The sequence below is a fragment of the Rhinatrema bivittatum genome, chromosome 16, assembly GCF_901001135.1.
Source record: "Rhinatrema bivittatum chromosome 16, aRhiBiv1.1, whole genome shotgun sequence".
In the NCBI taxonomy this organism is placed as follows: Eukaryota; Metazoa; Chordata; class Amphibia; order Gymnophiona; family Rhinatrematidae; genus Rhinatrema; species Rhinatrema bivittatum.
The window spans coordinates 43,180,343-43,200,011 of record NC_042630.1 but is presented as its reverse complement, the minus strand read 5'-3'; the positions used below and the strand labels follow the sequence as shown (position 1 = coordinate 43,200,011).

Below are 19,669 nucleotides of genomic sequence, written 5' to 3'. Positions count from 1 at the left end.
AGCAGTTTTGTATGGTATGCAGAAATGGACTGGTAACCAGTGTAAATGCTTTAAGAAGTAAATGTGATCTCATATATGTGAGCCAGTTAGTAAACGAGTTGCTGAATTTTGTATAATCAGAAGAGGCCACGCAGTGGAGAGAGGTAAATCAGAAGAGGGAGAATTACCATAGTCAATGCCTGAAGGACAATGTGAAAGTTAAATGGTTTTATAAGGGGCTTGAGGTGATGCAATAGTTTAAGCATGAAAAAGGAAGATTGCACAGTTAATTATATGTGTGATTTTACTGATAATTTTGGATCTAGATAGACCCTGAGATTGTGAACTTTACATGAAAAGGATCCATTGTGAGTAAGACCTGGAGGATCTGGGTAGGAGGCAGGTGGGTCTTCCTTATGTTAGTGAAAGTTTAAGGTAAAAACCTATAAACATATCATAGAAATCTTGGTGAACATCATATATGTATATACGTCCATGGCACATATATGTACCACATCACCAGAAAAGAACTAGGCTCATGAATGAAGTAAGGCACCAGATGGCCTAGACTCTGAACTGTGGGGTGCTGGATCTTCCGCACATACACACATCCTCCAGGCCACAGTCTCCACAATCCCCACTGTCATACACTGCAATATATATATATATATATATATATATCCCTACACACTTTTCTCAGTAACCACCCCCCCCCCCCAAAAAAAATGCTCATGAACCCTCATCCCTCTCATTTCCTATCCCCACAACCTCTGATACGACTCACAGCCACTCATACCCCACCAATATCACCACACTCTACTCTAGGGATGAGGTTTTCTTTTTAATGTCAAAGATATTGCCTATTTTCTCTCATATCATTTCAAAAGAGAAACACAAAAAATTCCAGAAAATTGTGTTCTTTTAAATGTTTTCATTTACTACACACTATTTTGTTTATGTGCACACTATTTTGATTTAGTGTGGCACTAATTGAGTTAGTAATTGCAAGAGTAGAGAACCTCACATACCAAAGTATGAACGTAAATGAAGAAATGTGAGGAAATAATTTAAATTCCAATGTAATCTTTTTAATAAGGTGCAGTCATGAGAGCTCCAAATGTCAAGTTCAAAACAACATCTTTATTTGTTTCATGCTGATATTATCGCTGTATTGTGCATTAAAGTCACCCTTTTAAGCATTAAAGTCCCCCGACATGGCCATAACTGGTCTATCACTGAGCTAGGAGCTATTGTATGGTATCCTAGACTCTCTTTAACTCGCTACACCAGAGCTGTTGCATGGTATCCTAGTGAGGTCCCTCCCGAAGAAACCAACTGGAGAAACATGGCGATGCTGGGGGACTTTAATGCTTAAAAGGGTGACTTTAATGCACAATGCAGTGATAATAACAGCATGAAATGAATAAAAATGCTCAAGGTGTGTCTGTTTCAGGAGGCGTTCTCTTAGGATTAATGACCGTAGTTCAGTTTTCACTGATAAGTGCTCTTTGTTAATTATTTATTATTATATTTTTATGCTGCTATGTCTTGTTGTATTGTGTGCTTTTATTATATTTTTTATGTAGGTAATCTGCCTGTTATAAGCAAAATTTGAGTACTTTTAATAAATGAAGTGTCAATCATGTCAAAACATGTGAAAAGATAGGTAGTTATTCTCTGTGTTCAATTTTATTATTGTTGTGATTTTATTGCTACTATGGCTATGGAACTATGTTTGTAAATTTTACGTCATCATGATCTAATAGATCTGTATAGACGCTTTTTTAACCGACTTGATGTCTTCTTTGAGGAAGGTCGGTATATAAAAACATGTAAATAAATAAATAAATAAATACATCTCATTTACAGTACTTGGGTCAGTCAATAATTCTATGTGCTTTTCTCTTTAAAATAAAAAGATGTTTGACTATAAAAACATAGTCTTCTTAGGCTCAATAAACCTATAGTCATAAACTCGGTTCCAAAAGGAAAAGAGACATCAGATAGTTGACTATATAATGTGTGTGTGTGTGTGTGTGACTCATTTCCCCCTTTCAATTTCTATATAGTGAAATTCAGCTGGATAAAATTGTGTGGCAGAAGACCCTTGGGAGGACAACTGACTAGTAGGTTTAAAGTTTATAAATTATATTTTTTGGGGGAGGGGATACAAGAAGAGGAAAAGTCAACAATTTCTGCTTAAAGAAATGCCTGGAGAGGAATTGAACTGAATATAGGACATAAGTTCTCTAATTAAATTGATGGACATTTTGGTTAGTCCTTGGTAATGGTTACCAACTGTTTATATGCAACAATAGGGATGTGAATCGTTTTTTAACGATTTAAAATATTGTCCGATATTTTTTAAATTGGCATTAATCGGTAAAGAGTGCGATACAATAGAAATTCCCCTGATTTATCGTGAAAAATCATTTTTTTTTGTTAGTGCACACTAAATCGTAGTTAGTGCGCACTAACGGGAGTTAGTGCGCACTATCCATTGTTAGTGCGCACTAACAGAAAATGATACAATTTGACACTTTTCAGGTCAGTTAAGGTCAGTTTAGGAATGAATATGTATTCCTATTGGCTGCCCTCTTATTTATTGATGTTACCAAGGTTCCCATGACGTGATGGTTTAATATATGGGGGATGGGAAATGGAAATGGTTGGTAGCTTGACAAAAAAAGTAATGTGATCAGTCAATGTGACTAGAACTTGTTTGTTTATTATTTTTGTTACCAGGCACTGGCACGTGAAATGCTAGTGCATGTTTTGAATTTGCCAATCCCTGTGCATTTTAGAAAGGTGGTCCTGAAATTATTATACACATTACACACTTCGAATATATGTATATGGTAATTGTTGGTAAGTGTATTTTTGAAGTGGCCAGTACGTTTACTTTCCCTCCTACTTTTAGTCACCAGCTAAGCTTTATAAGAAGGGCTTCTCTGCTTGTGTGTTGCTTTTGTTTGGTGTGAGGAGAGGAGAAACATCTGCTCTTTATTCAATCTACTAGATCTATTATATCAACCTACTCAATTTTTTATTGATTTATTATATCAGTGAATTAACCTTGGAGTGTTGTGATCTTCCTGCATGCAGTGCCCTTTCCTGGTTACCGGGGGTGTTGAGATCTTCCTGCACGCAGTGCCCTATCCCTGATACCGGGCGTGTTGTGATCTTCCTGCACGCAGTGCCCTATCCCTGATACCGGGAGTGTTGTGATCTTCCTCTCTGTACTGCCCTGTGCAGGATCTCAAGAGCTGTGATCTTCAACCTTGCAGTGCCCTATCCCTGATACCGGGAGTGTTGTGATCTTCCTGCACGCAGTGCCCTATCCCTGATACCGGGGGTGTTGTGATCTTCCTGCACGCAGTGCCCTATCCCTGATACCGGGTGTGTTGTGATCTTCCTGCATGCAGTGCCCTATCCCTGATACCGGGAGTGTTGTGATAGGGCACTGCGTGCAGGAAGATCACAACACCCCCAGTAACCGGGATAGGTCACTGCATACAAGAAGATCACAACACTCCCAGGTTAATTCACTGATATAATAAATCAATAAAAAATTGAGTAGGTTGATATAATAGATCTAACAGATTGAATAAAGAGCTGATGTTTCTCCTCACACCAAACAAAAGCAACACAGAAATAGAGAAGCCCTTCTTATAAAGCTTAGCTGGTGAGTAAAAGTAGGAGGGAAAGTAAACGTACTGGCCACTTCAAAAATACACTTACCAACAATTACCATATACATATATTCGAAGTGTGTATAATAATTCCAGGACCACCTTTCTAAAATGCACAGGGATTGGCAAATTCAAAACATGCACTAGCATTTCACGTGCCAGTGCCTGGTAACAAAAATAATAAACAAACAAGTTCGAGTCACATTGATCAAATTACTTTTTTTGTCAAGCTACCAACCGTTTCCATTTCCCATCCCCCATATATTAAACCATCACCTCAGTGGGAACCTTGGTAACATCAATAAATAAGAGGGAAGCCAATAGGAATAAATATTCATTCCTAAACTGACCTTAATTGACCTGAAAAGTGTCAAATTCTATCATTTTCTGTTAATGCGTGCTAACAATGGTTAGCGCGCACTAACTTCCCCAGCCGACCCCAGGTTTTAAAAGATACGCGCGGCTACGCCGAAATTGGAGCAGCCTCGGAGGTAACTTTTTTTTTGTACCCCCCACCTTTCCCTCCCTTCCCCTATCTAACCCGTTTATTATTTTTGTTACCAGGCACTGGCACGTGAACCTACTCACAAAAAAGGAAACACCTTAGATTTAATTTTTTATAATTCTTCATATTTGAATATATCTCTGGCTGACTTAAATATTCAACCGGTTCCTTGGTCAGGTCACCATCTCATTTCCTTTTCGACCTCTATCCTGCAAAAAAAAAAACCTCAAATGATACAGTTAAACAGCTTAAAAAAAGGAAACCTATAATAGTAGACTCCTTTCTAAATACATTTGCCGAGAATATGCCTTTCGATCTTGCTGAGAATGTGGATAAATTCCTTGAAGACTGGAACTCAGCTATCTTGACAACTTTAGATGCTGTGGCTCCTCTTAGATCTATAACTCTTAAGAAGTCTCATAATAAAGTAAATTTTCCTTGGTATAATAATACTTCACGGATGATGAAAACTGCTTTAAGGAAGAAGGAACGTCTCTGGTCAAAACAGAAAAATTCTGAAACACTGTGGGACTTCCATAATACGCTAAATGTTACAAAACAGAAGTTAACTTAGTAAGGAAAAGATATTATGCGGACAAAATAGCAACTGCAAATAACAATCCAACTATACTGTTTAACATAGTACAATCCTTAACAGCTGATCATTCAAACGTACTACCCGAAATCACAAATGAAATATGTGAGCAAATATCAAATTTTTTTCAAAATAAAACTGAAACTATATCCAAGGAATTTGCTACCTTACCATATCCTAGTTATAAACAACAATTAGTAAATTCGGAATGGACTGAGTTCCACGCCATTACTCCAAAGTCTATTCAAAACATCGTTGGCAAGCAAAAAATTTCTAACTCGCCATTAAATCCTTGTTCAGGTACTTTACTAAAAAGTATTGTTGCAAAATACCCTGACTATGTTTACTTATTAACCAATCTTTGGATTCTGGCAAGTTCCCTGACTTACTAAAACAAACCTCAATACTGCCTATCCTAAAAAACAAAAAACTCTCATTTATGGATTTCTCTAACCTGAGACCTATTGCTTCCTTATGTTCATTAGCAAAAATTCTGGAATCGGCAGTCTTATACCAACTCAAAGAGTACTTATCTGAGCATGACATACTCCATCCGAGTCAGCATGGGTTTAGGAAGGGACATTCCACTGAGACCTTACTACTATCCTCTTTTGACACCTTCTTGAGAGGTTTTGATTCTTATACAGATTACGTGGTCATTTTATTAGATATCTCAGCAGCATTTGATATGCTGGACCATAATTTAGGGATGTGCAGACAAAAGGTTTTCGTTGAATCGTTGATAAGTTTTCGTGGGGTCTCGATTTCATTCAATATGGACTTATGGAGAATTCCATAAGTTGAGGATCTGTCCATACTTTTCCCGGTTCCCTAAATAAAAATTTAACCCCCCCCCCCCCACCCTCCTTAATCCCCCTGCAAGACTTACCAAAACTCCCTGGTGGTCCAGCGGGGAGTCAGGAAGCCATCCCTGCACTCCTTTGCAATTTCCTCACGGCGCCGATAGCCTGTGTCACAGGGGCTGCCCGTGCTATTGGTCAGCCCCTGTCACATGGTCACCGGCACCATCTTGTGCTCCTACCGCGTGACAGGTAGGTTATGTGGCAGAAGGTCGCTTCGGGACCCGCCTGGACCCAACCGGAACTTTTGGCCAGCTTGGGGGGGGCCTCCTGACCCCCCCCCAAGCTGGCCAAAAGTTCCGGTTGGGTCCAGCGGGGGTCCGGGAGCGGAGGCGCGGAGGAGCATGTGACGTCGGTGTGACGTCGGCATGATGTCGGCATGACGCCGGCGTCACGTGCTCCTCCGCGCCTCCGGTTGGGTCCAACGGGGGTCCCGGAGCGACCTCCTGCCACATGACCTACCTGTCACGTGGTAGAAGCACAAGATGGCGCCGTGACCATGTGACAGGGGCTGACCAATGGCATGGGCAGCCCCTGTGACACAGGCTATTGGCGCCATGAGGAAATCGCAAAGGAATGCAGGGATGGCTTCCTGACTCCCCGCTGGACCACCAGGGAGTTTTGGTAAGTCTTGGGGGGGTCAGGAGGGTGGGGGGTTTAAGTGTTTATTTAGGTTCAACGTATTCAACATAGCTATGTTGAATGAGTTGGAAGTCGCGATGTGTTGCGCAACAAACCTTTTTTTTCTCTTTTAAAAATATAAGTTGCGTTTTACATATGCGTTCAAAACGAATGCACACCCCTACCATAAATTATTATAGAAATGAAATGAAACATAGAAACATAGAAATGACGGCAGAAGAAGACCAAATGGCCCATCCAGTCTGCCCAGCAAGCTTCACACATTTTTTCTCTCATACTTATCTGTTTCTCTTAGCTCTTGGTTCTATTTCCCTTCCACCCCCACCTTTAATGTAGAGAGCAGTGATGGAGCTGCATCCAAGTGAAATATCTAGCTTGATTAGTTAGGGGTAGTAGCCGCCGCAATAAGCAAGCTACACCCATGCTTATTTGTTTTACCCAGACTATGTTATACAGCCCTTATTGGTTGTTTTTGTTCTCCCCTGCCGTTGAAGCAGGGAGCTATGCTGGATATGCGTGAAGTATCAGTCTTCTCCCATGCCGTTGAAGCAGAGAGCCATGCTGGATGTGCATTGAAAGTGAAGTATCAGGCACATTTGGTTTGGGGTAGTAACCGCCATAACAAGCCAGCTACTCCCCGCTTTGTGAGTGCGAACCCTCTTTTCTTCTCCCCTGCCGTTGAAGCAGAGAGCTCTGCTGGATGTGTGAAGTATCAGTTTTTCTTCTCCCCTGCCTTTGAATCAGAGAACTATGCTGTATATGCATTGAAAGTGAAGTATCAGGCTTATTTGATTTGGGGTAGTAACCGCCGTAACAAGCCAGCTACTCCCCTCTTTGTGAGTGTGAATCCTTTTTTCCACATTTCCTCTTGCTGTTGAAGCTTAGAGCGATGTTGGAGTCACAGTAAGCATGTATATGTTTATTTAATAAGGGTATTGACTCCAGGCAGTAGCCATCATTCTGGCGAGTCACCCACTCTTCTTTGGCAGCCTCTTGACTTTATGGATCCACAGTGTTTATCCCACGCCCCTTTGAAGTCCTTCACAGTTCTGGTCTTCACCACATCCTCCGGAAGGGCATTCCAGGCATCCACCACCCTCTCCATGAAGAAATACTTCCTGACATTGGTTCTGAATCTTCCTCCCTGGAGCTTCAAATTGTGACCCCTGGTTCTGCTGATTTTTTTCCTTCGGAAAAGGTTTGTCTTTGTCTTTTGATCATTAACACCTTTCAAGTATCTGAAAGTCTGTATCATATCACCTCTGCTCCTCCTTTCCTCCAGGGTGTACATATTATTTAGATTCTTCAATCTCTCCTCGTACGTCATCCGATGAAGATCCTCCACCTTCCTGGTCGCCCTTCTCTGTACCGCCTCCATCTTGTCTTTGTCTTTTTGAAGATACGGTCTCCAGAACTGAACACAGTACTCCAGGTGAGGCCTCACCAAGGACCTGTACAAGGGAATAATCACTTCCCTTTTCTTACTCGATATTCCTCTCTCTATGCAGCCCAGCATTCTTCTGGCTTTAGCTATCGCCTTGTCGCATTGTTTCGCCGACTTCAGATCATTAGACACCATCACCCCAAGGTCCCTCTCCTGCTCCGTGCACATCAGCCTTTCCCCCCCCCCCCCCCCCCCATCGAATACAGTTCATTCGGATTTCCACTCCCCATATGCATGACTTTGCACTTCTTGGCATTGAATCTCAGCTGCCATATCTTCGACCACTCTTCCAGTTTCCTTAGATCCTGTCTCATTCTCTCCACTCCTTCCGGCGTGTCCACTCTGTTGCAGATCTTAGTGTCATCCGCAAAAAGACAAACCTTACCTTCTATCCCGTCTGCAATGTCGCTCACAAAGATATTGAACAGGACCGGTCCCAACACCGATCCTTGCGGTACACCACTTAAAACCGCTCTCTCTTCAGAGAAGGTTCCATTTACCATCACACATTGTCTTCTGTCCGTCAACCAATTTGCAATCCAGGTCACCACCTCGGCACTCACTCCCAAGCTTCTCGTTTTATTTACCAGTCTCCTGTGCGGAACCGTATCAAAAGCTTTGCTGAAATCCAAGTATATGATATCGAGCGCTCTTCCTCGATCCAATTCCTTGGTTACCCAGTCAAAAAGTCAATCAGATTTGTCTGACAGGATCTTCCTCTGGTGAATCCATGCTGCCTCTGGTCCATCAATTCTCCCGACTGTAGATAGTTCACTATTCTCTCTTTCAACAGTGACTCCATTACTTTTCCCACCACTGAAGTGAGGCTAACCGGTCTGTAGTTACCAGCCTCCTTTCTGTTCCCACTCTTGTGAAGCGGGACCATCACCGCTCTTCTCCAATCACTCGGCACCACTCCCGTTTCTAGGGATCTATTGAACAGGTCGCACAGCGGTCCCGCCAGCACATCTCTGAGCTCCCTCAGTATCCTTGGATGAATCCCATCAGGCCCCATGGCTTTGTCCACTTTCAGATTCTTTAGCTCTTCCCATACATTATCTACTGTAAATGGATTTTCCTCTGTTCCGCTTCCCTCCAGTTTCTTGTTGTGTAGAGATGGTCCTTCTCCAGGGTCTTCTTTAGTGAACACAGAGCTGAAGTATTCGTTTAATATTTCTGCCATTTCTTCGTCTCTCTCCACACATTGATCATTTCCACCTTTCAACTTCACTATACCACTTTGGACTTTTCTCTTTTCGCTGATGTATCTGAAAAATGTTTTGTCACCATATTTTATCTCCTTGGCAATCCTCTCTTCTGCTTGACTTTTTGCCAACTTGATTAATTTCTTAGTCTCCCTCAGTTGAATCAGATATTCTTCTTTGTGCTCCTCCCTTTGGGATCTTTTGTATTTCTTGTATGCAGTTCTTTTAGCTTTAATTTTGTCAGCCACCTCCTTTGAGAACCAGATAGGTTTCATTTTTCTTTTGCTTTTCTTTACATTTCTAACATATAGAGCAGTTGCCTTGGCGATTGCTCCTTTTAGATTGGTCCACTGTTGATCCACATCTCTCTCATTTTTCCATCCATTTAGTTCTTCCTCTAGGTACTTCCCCATTTCCTCAAAGTCTGTGTTTTTGAACTGTAAAACTCTGGTCTTTGTGCTTCTTTTCCATATTCTTTTAGTGATATTAAACCATACCATTTGATGATCACTGGTGCTGAGGTGGGCGCCCACCTTGACATCAGAGACGATATCTCCATTATTGAGCACTAAGTCGAGAATAGTTCCTTCTCTCGTGGGTTCCAATACCATTTGTTTGAACAAAGATACTTGTATGGCATCCACTATTGCTCTACTGTTTTTAAATTCTGCAGATGGGATTTTCCAGTCTACATCTGGCATATTAAAGTCACCAACGATCACCACTTCCCCTTTCTTACCTATCTTATGGATGTCTTCAACCAGATCTCTGTCCAGCTCTTCCTTTTGGTTTGGAGGCCTGTAAACCACTCCAATATAAATGGATGCTCCATCATCTGTTTTTAGGTCGACCCATAGTGCTTATTCCTTGCCCCAACTTCCTTGCAGCTCAGATGCTTGGATATTATTTCTACTCCACGTAAAGAATCCACATATACAGGATATAACTAGTAAACACTACGTAAATAAGGATCCTGGAATAATATATGAGTGGATAAGCTCAAAGAGACCTCATATTTAAATGCCGGAAGGCTAAGCTAATGTAAGCTTTTGATAGCATTCAATCAATTTTTAATCATTGGTCTCAATGGGCTGAAATTTCGAGGGCGCGGGGAGCTGCCCGTTTATGCACATTGAAAACTGAAAGTACTTGTAACTCGGAATGCTAACGCTTAAATCCGACAATGTACTTATCTTGCCGTGTCCGTGAATGAGCCTAGTGATGATAAGCTTGGTGGACTCCGACGTTGCCCCGACACTGAGTGTTTCGGAGAGGACCTCCTTCTTCAGGGGGCCGGGTACCACTAGGACAGGCTCTGTAGATGTTCGGAGGACTTTGACAGACTGTGGGTAAAGTAAGTACAAGAAACAATGTGCATAAATAATACCACTCAAATTTAGAGAAATGGCGCCGGAATGTAGGAGAACACTTACTGTTACAAGATTGATTATTGGTGCAGTAGCATCGATAGCGTTTCTATTTCACTCTGCGAACATAACATAATGCCGTCTATAAGCGATGTAGTTCAAAGTATGAACTTATATTAAAGATCAATACCTGTTCCTCTTATAATACTGACTTGTACAATGCTGGACTGGAGGTAATGCGCTCGGCCGTGATCCTTCTATCGGCGGCGGCAGACAATGGGAGAACGCTGACCTTTAAAGGAGGCAGAAAAGGCGCCAAGCCAAGGTATGTGTCCATGAATGGATATCTACGTCATGGGGAACACCTTATAAGGGAAATGACGTTTGTCAGACGCCATGTTGGATTACTCTCTCATTGACGGGTTACCCGGAAGGAGCCATGAATGCTATCAAAAGCTTACATTAGCTTAGCCTTCCGGCATTTAAATATGAGGTCTCTTTGAGCTTATCCACTCATATATTATTCCAGGATCCTTATTTACGTAGTGGATATTATTTCTGACATAACATTTACAACTTATAGGTATCAAATCAACGGTTTTGAGCTGGTTTAGAAGCTTTCTCTCAAACCACATCTGCCAAATTAATGTAGGCATCTTTTCTTCTCAAAAATATGCTCAAACAACTGGTGTCCCTCAGGGCTCCTCGTTGTCTCCAATATTGTTTAACGTTTATCTTTTACCTTTGTGCCAAATCTTGTCTGCATTGAATGTTCAGTTTAAACTCTACGCTGACGATATTCAGCTGTTTGTCCCTTATAAATCATCCTGGGCAGACACTTTTTCTTTGATCCAAATCTACATCAGTACAACTGAGCAGTGGATGGCCCATAACCGTCTAAAACTCAATAAAAAGAAAACAGAACTTCTGTGTCTAAGCTTTATATCCAGTCCTACCAATGCCCCACCAACCAGCTTAACTGTAGGTAAAGAAACCATACAGGTTACTAAGCTAGCGCGTAACCTTGGTGTGTGGGTAGATACTAACTTATCATTAAAGCAACACATTTTGAAAGTGGTAAAAACCTCATTTTTTAAATTACATGTTCTTAAACAATTATGTCCCCTTCTATTTTTCCACAACTATCGCTCAGTGCTACAAGCACTGATTCTGTCTGGCCTAGATTATTGTAACGGTTTATATTTGGGACTGCCTGACTCTACTACTAAACCTTTACAACTGATACTGAACTCGGCAGCTAGACTTCTCACCGGCACCCCATTAAAACAACACATTTCACCAATCTTGCACAAATTACACTGGCTCCCAGTTAAATACAGAATTCATTATAAAATCATCATGCTAATTCACTCTGTTGAACAACATTGACTCCACCTGGATGTGTTTCACACTACATATCTATAAACCACAGAGAGAATTAAGATCTACAGGTAAAAACTTACTGGAAATCCCCTCAGTAAAGAATGCGGCATTGAGCATGACAAGGAACAGAGCTTTCTCGGTTGCTGGCCCTATATTGTGGAACACATTTCCAGACCCGCTTAGGTTAATAAGTAGCCGGAAGGAGTTCAAGAAGGCTTTAAAAACCCATTTCTTTCAGGAAGCTTTCAAAGATTTAGAAATATCTTAGTTAAGTAAATAAGGCTAAATATGTTTGAACTATACAGTATCACTTTTACTTATTCCTGCTTTTAATTTTTTAAATGTAATTGGCCAATCTCTGTTCCGTCACCATTATTTTTATTGATGCTGTATTTTATTCATACCTATTTTACTTCATTTTATGTTTTATTTTTTAGTACTAACTACTTTTAACCTTTTAATTGTTCAAGGTTTCCTGTCGTTGTAAACCACTTTGGTCAGTAAGTTTTACTGGAAAACGGTATATAAATTTGTTTAAATAAAAATAAATAAATACATGCCTGCCTCGGGCAGGCGTAGCTTTCGTGATAAAGATGGAGGGGGGGGGGGATTAGTTAGGGCCGGGGGGCGGGTTAGTTAAGGGAAGGGAAGGTGCGGGGGGGGTGGAAGGAAAGTTCCCTCTGAGACCACTCCGAATTCGGTGCGGCCTTGGAAGGAACGGAGGCAGGCTGTGCAGCTCAGCGTGCGCAGGCTGCCGATTTTGCGCAGCCTTGCACGCATCGACCCTGGATTTTAAAAGATACGCGTGGCTACGCGCATATCTATAAAAATCCGGTGTACTTTTATAAAATCTACCCCATAATTTATTGTGGTGGTTTTTATTGTAATTCACTTTGATGTCTTTAGTTGAAAAGCAAGAAATCAAGGGGTACATTTTAAAGAAAAGCGCGAGTGCATACTTTTGTTCGCACACCAGGCACATATAAAAGTACACTGGATTTCAATAGGTATGCGCGTACCCGCGCATATCTTTTAAAATCCGGGGTTGGTGTGCGCAAGGGGGTGCACATTTGTGCGCCTTGCGCACGCCAAGCCCTTCGCACGCTACCCATTCCCTCCGAGGCCGCTCCGAGATTGGATCGGCCTCAGAGGGAACTTTCCTTCCGCCTCCCCCCACCTTCCCCTCCCTTCAACTACCTAACCCACCCCCCAGCCCTATCTAACCCCTCCATACCTTTATCGCAAAAGTTATGCCTGCCCGAAGCAGGTGTTAGTCGCTCGCAATTGTGGCCCGCTGGTGCGCCATCACCTGACTCGGGGGCTGGTTCGGAGGCCTCAGCCACACCCCCCGGAACACCCCGAACATCGCGCCTCCCCCGACACGCCCCCTAGCAAAGCCCCGGGACTTACGCATGTCCCGGGGCTTGCGTGCATCTCCACGCCTATGCAAAATAGGCTCGGCACGCACAGCGGGGTTTTTTAAGGGCTACGTGCGTAACTTATGCGCATAATCCTTTTAAAATCCGCCCATAAATGAATAAACAGAAATGTGAAGAAGGAAAAATATTCAAAATATAAACAAATCTTTATGATCCTCTGATACTATCAAGCATATTATCCACTGTGAGAAATTTGAAGCATGATTCTCTATTGCAGAAAAAACAAAAAAAATGGAATAAGCCAGAAATTTGTCTGGTGGAAAACATATTTTTTATCGAGGCACCTCATTCATTAAACCGACTCAATATATGAAATCAGCAATTTAAAAAGATGCATAAATGCAAGGCGAACATTTTCTATTCAAAATGTTCATGTGATTTGAAATGAATAAAAAACAATCAGTGGAAATCTTTGATTAATCATATATTGCCAAATTAATTTATAAATTTCCAAGTCTTTTTTCTTCTTTCTTTCTGGTTCATGTTTTCCTTTTTCAACAGTTTAGTGCAAATGCAAATAAAATGCCCAGAGTTCACAGAGAGGAAGATGAACTGAATGTCCTCACACCAGATGATACAGGTTAATTCTAGAACTAAGGTGAGTCGTACAGAAGTCTGCTTTGCAGCGGACTCTGCCATTCAATAATGCAGCAAGACTTTTTAAAGTATTTTTTTATCACAATCACTTCAGTCTAAAACTGTAATATAAAGTTAACAAGCAATAAATACATTCCGTTCATTTTAGATGCAGAGCAGAAAATCCTCAGCACAGTGGAGTGCACTTATGGAAGGTTTGAATGATAGGCAGGGGAATCAAACCCCTCATTTTTTTCAAATAATCATTGCTGCAGTAAGAACTTCATTGTGCGGATGATTTTAGCACATCGAGGCTTGTTCAAGACATGAATCTGATATCCTGCAGGCATGACAACTTCTGCACCAATCATGTCCAACCTTGGAGATGGGGGAGAATGGGTGGGGGGTATGTATATCCTGGTCTAGTATATTCACATGCACCCTCCTCTGTCTCTGCCTTGAAAACTCTCGTTTGTATATTTGCTAAGTCCACCAGAAAGCCTTGTGAGGTTATGCTCTTGTCCATTAAGGTAATATTTTTAAAAAAGCACAAAAATATCCATAGAAAGGTTTTCACTTCATTCCTCGTTGGAACATACCAAATATTTTCTCTACTGCCTGGAATACTTTCTTTTGGATGCAGGGTATTCATTTCATTGTTTCTCACATTTTTGTTTCCCATATCTAATCAGATCAGGGACATGCAGCCAGCGGGAAGGGGAAATCAAACATCAGCTGCAGGATTCATTCTCCTGGGATTCTCTGACCATCCACAGCTGCAGGTCCTCATTATTGCTATGGTTTTCCTCATATTCCCATCTTCTTTACTGGGGAACGGTACATTCTTAACACTGATGTGTGCTGATCCACGTCTCCACAGACCCATGTACTTCTTCCTCAGCAACTTGTCTTGCTTGGACATCTTCTTCACTTTGAACACTCTTCCAAGAATGCTGGGGAGTTTTTTCATGAGAGACAAATCCATTTCTTTTCTGGCATGCATGGCCCAGCTCTATCTTTTCATGAGTTTCACAAGTGCAGAGTTTGTGCTCCTTGCTGTCATGGCGTACGATCGCTATGTGGCAATCTGTGATCCCTTCCATTATACACTCATCATGAATAACAGACTCTGTGCCTGGCTGGCAGCTTCTTCATGGATCATTGGCTTTCTTGGATCAGCACCTGTAACAGATTTGACAGCTCACACCTCTTTCTGTGGCTCCAATGAGATAAATCATTTCTTTTGTGACCTCACAGCAATGATCAAACTCACTTGTGGTAGTATCCACAGCCTAGAAACTGCAATAGTTATAGAAGGGATACTTTTGGGGATCAATGTCTTCCTACTAACCTTAATGTCTTACATTTGCATCATCTCCACCATCCTTAAAATCCGCTCCATTGAAGGGAGACGTAAAGCCTTCTCAACCTGCTCTTCCCACCTTATGGTTGTTATTCTATTTTATGGGAGCATTATTTTTTATTATATCAGACCACAGTCAATGTATTTACCAAACCAGGACAAATTCTTCTCCCTGCTCTATACAGCTCTGATTCCAATGTTAAACCCCATGATTTATAGTCTGAGAAACAAAGAAATAATAAATGCCATGAGAAAAGTCATAACTAGAAATACATTGCTCTAATTAACTGAACAATATCAATATCTTTTTTTATGTTAATACAGCTTGATGTTTTATCTTGTTTATTTTTTACTTTTATCAGATTATACATGAGATGCACATAAAGCCCCAATGGTTCCTAACCAATTGGCTTTACCAAAAATAATACATGGAAAAATGATTGTAAAGAGTCGCATAGCAAACAAATTCATGCAAACCGATTGATATTGTGGGTGGCAATTTTAAAGAACACTCCTGTGGGTAAATGGTTATTTTCCCCCCATAAAAATGTCCCTTATCGCGTGTGATACCAGGATGGGGGTGGAGTCGGGGCGGAGTCGGCCCCGAGAGACGAGGAGTCGGGGCGTCACCAGGGCTGACTCTGCGCCGACGCCGCGGACAGCGAAAAGGTAAGACCCTTTTCGCACCCGCTTTCGCTCCCAATAGCTACACCTCCTATGGTGGCGCTATTGGGTGCGAAACCGGCAGCGAGAAAAACAGTGTGAGCGTTGGGATACTCATTTGCGTATGAAGGAGCGCACAAAGGAGCATGCTCCTTTGTTTGCGCTCCTTCATGCGTACTCCAAAGGCACGCGCCCTGCCTGCGCGAGCACCTCTGGCATCCCGGGCCCAATTTTAAAGGGCCATTGCCCCCTGCTGATGTCACTGGGGGGGACACAAGCCACAGCTGTGGCATACTGATGGTCAGGCAGCAGAGGGTAGATGGTCCTGGCAGGGGATGAGTCAGGCAGGCAGTGCAGACTGGGTTCAGCAAAGGCAGATGCAGCAGTAAATGAAGTCCTCTTCTGGTGTCCCAGGCCTGGGCATGTGTCTAATTCATGTGGCCAACCCCCCCAAAAAACTAATAGTGCTCATCACATGCAAATGCATGTTGATGAGGCTATTAGTTAGACTCCAGGATACTGAAAGTAAAATGTGCGGCCAAGCCACACATTTTATGCTCGGGAATTAATGACAGCCCAAGGGCAGCTGTTAAGTTTTGAGCAACCCGGAAAAGTGTACTGCTTTTCTGTATACCCTCTGACATAATATCCTAGCGATATTAAGTCAGAGGAACAAAACATTTAAAAAAAAGTTAAAACAAATTTGCCCACCAGTCAGCGGTTAGCAAAACGGATGCTCAGTTTTACCGGCGTCCATTTTCCTATCCCATGGCTGTCAGCGGATTCAGAAACTGACGCCAGTAAAATTGAGCGTCGGTATGGTCCCTAGCACCTCCTTATTAGTGCGACCCCTCATTTAAGTACTGAATCGCATGCCCAGGAGAGGTGGATGGACATGTGTCAGGAGAGCAGGTGCTCAACACGGAGCACCTGCTCTCCTGCATTTCTTTCTGAATCGGCCTGTAAGAGAGTATTATACAATGATGTTATGACTTTGGTATGTGTAGTGGGAAAAGAAAGGATATGGAATTATAAAAGTATTCAGAACTGAGATTATCAAAGGCTTTAACCATGGACCCTTGCCATAGCTCACTATGGCTGCAAATGTGCCAAACTTTAGCATTTGGAGAGTAAATGCTGGAGAAAGCACAGGATTGTCAGATAAAGGCAGATTTGTTTAAATATTTGCAAGTTAATCTCAAGACCAATATGGCATGGGGTAGAATAAGATTATTCCTACAAGTTTCCCTAACTGTAAACATTTCAGCTGGTGTGCATAAAACATACTGTAAATGCCAGCTTGATGTTCTATCTATCTATCTATCTATCTATCTATCTATCTATCTATCTATCTATTATCTATCTGTCTTTTCTGTCTTCTACCCCACCTTTTCCCCTAGGAAGCTCAAAGTAGCTTACCTCATTTTAGTACAGTATACAATTCGATAAATAAAGGAAAAATGTTTAGAAAATGCAGTTAAAGCAACAATATGATGGGCAATGGCTGATCTAGGGGAGGTGGGTGGATAGGGAGCTGTTTGGGGTTTATGTACTTTTATACAGTTTTTTTTTTTTTAGTTTTAACAAACCCACTTGATTTGGTAAAGTTATTATGATGTTATATTTTAAAGCTGTGGCTTTTGAATTGTTTTCCCACTGCCTGAATATCTTGCTTGTTTCTGTCAAGGGAAAGAGCAGGGAAAGAGCATGCCCATGTAAACTCTTTCAGAAGTTTCTAAGAAAGAAACATTAAGGCATGTACTTTTGCCAGGATGAACTGTGTGATTCTCAGGAGGATCTGACAGCTCTCTTGGACAAGCATCAAACAGAGGTTTTGCTTAAAATAGATTTATAGTAAAGTCATAGACCAAACTTTAAAGTTCCAGGGAGGGTGTACTCTAGAGGCCTCTGAAATTCAGTATATTTAAATGAGCTCCCTTCAATGTTAGAAAAGAGGTGAGATTCACATTTGAGAAGACAAATGATGATTGCTGTATAAAGGAAACGTATTTGGTAGCTCAAGGTGAGTTCCATTCATGTACATTAGGGGGTGGATTTAAGCAGTCAACTACTTTATTTAAACTATTTCAAAATCCACCACCAAGCCATCTGACTGGGGCTTTATTTCACAATTGCTGATATCCTATATGAGTTTATAACATAGATTTTTAGGATATCAGAATCATTCAAGGAATCTCGACAATTGATTTTTGCTGTTTTTGTTGTAACTCACTTTGATATCTTTGTGTGAAAGGCAAGAAATCAAACCAATGAACAGAACTGGAAATAAGAAAAAATATTCAAATCATAAAAGAATCATATTTAGAGAATTCTACAAAGGTAATCTATAAAATCACAGTGAGAATATTTAAGTGTAATGCTGCTTTAGTGAGACAAACAAACAAAAAATCAGAATAAACCTCTTCAGTTTCAAATGATTACCCTGCAGGGAAGAATCAGAAATGGGGCTAGCAGAAACTTTTTTTAATTAAAATTACTTCATTCCATCAATGAAGTAAATCAGACTCTAAATCTGCACTTCAGAAAGAGGAAACATGAAAGACAAATGTTTTCCATTTATAAGTAATTTGAAGTTGATAAAAGAGGAATTCTATAGGGTCTTTTGATTTAATAAACATTGCTGATATAATTTATGAAAGACAATTTATTATTTTTCTTTTTTTCTATTGCCCTTCTTCCTCTATTCACAGTTTTATATAAGGTCAATGTAATATCCCTAGCCAAATTTAATAAAAAGAAAATTCCATTAAATTTATAACAAATGCAAAGAAAATGTCTAGAGTTCACAGGGAAGGCAGTGAACCAAATGTGCTCACTCCAGAAGAAACAGATTTGCTGCAAATCTAGGGTGAAAGTTGTAGAAGTCTATTTTGCAGCAGGATCTGCTATTCAGAAATGCACCTTGATTATTTAAACATTTATCATCAACTGTATCACAATCAGTTCAGTCCCAAATTGTAATATAAATTTCACAAGTAAATTGCATTTTGGTTAGATTTTCCATGAACCTATTCAACTGAGAAAATTCTTGGATAAAATAATTATTTCTAATCCTACATTAATTCCTGGGGAGGTATACTTTTGATGTGGCATACATTTGTTAAAAATGGGTTCACCGTCAGCAGGCCTTTTTGAAAGATTACTGGAGAATGCTGTACTCACTTATTTCTATCTCATTCCTGCCTTTTGTGTTTTTTGAGGGCTGTTTGAAAATGAGCAGATATGGTCTTCCTTCCTTGTGGTTCTTTGATTGCCATACTTTGTTATATCCTGTATGCTATATTTTCTTTGCAAGGTTCTGCTTTTATTGCATGTTTCAAACGTTGACAAATAAATAATTTAAATATTCCATATATTTTGGATGCCAATCAGATATCAATGGGAAGCGAACAATGTGCATTCAGAGACAGAGCATATATGCACAAGGTATGTTGACCTTCAGAAATAATTACACATGTCAATGGCAAATTTTGATGAAATGTATCAGTTACTGCACATAATTTTCAGCTTTGAATGGGAGACCTTACACCTACATATCTCTCCCCTTTCTAGTATTCTTTGTTTTAATAAATGCTTTACTGTGCTGAGGATTTTAACTCTTTTCAACACACATAGAACACATTTTAATGATGGTACAGTTTGTATATCTATTAGTCCATCTAGAGGAATGATAACAGTATTTCAAATCTTGGAGGTGGGAGAAGAACCACCATGGTCCTACATGATATATCTTGGGAAAATAAACAGAGCCTGGTGAGTTTGTGGCCACTAAAATAAAGTCGACAGCATAGAAACATAGATGCAGAGACTTTCACTTCATTTCTTATCAGAGCATATAAGATTTTTTGCTGCCTGAAATACTCTCATTCATGGTACACTCTCTTTATTTGAATTATTTATCATTTTCTTTTCCCATATCCAAACAAATCAGGAAC

The 19,669-nt window shown here is 40.8% G+C and overlaps 1 protein-coding gene across 1 annotated transcript; it reads left to right on the top strand.

Annotated features, from left to right (window-relative positions):
• The first annotated feature begins 14,388 nt into the window (after window positions 1-14,388).
• Window positions 14,389-15,333, top strand: LOC115077554 (olfactory receptor 5V1-like). Its single transcript, XM_029579848.1, has one exon. It carries the CDS (start codon window positions 14,389-14,391, stop codon window positions 15,331-15,333), a length of 945 nt encoding a protein of 314 aa, XP_029435708.1.
• The last annotated feature ends 4,336 nt before the right edge of the window (window positions 15,334-19,669 follow it).

What these genes read in the sequence shown, in the direction of transcription:
- LOC115077554 (XM_029579848.1), top strand. Translation starts at nt 14,389, where the DNA reads ATGCAGCCAGCGGGAAGGGGAAATCAAACATCAGCTGCAGGATTCATT.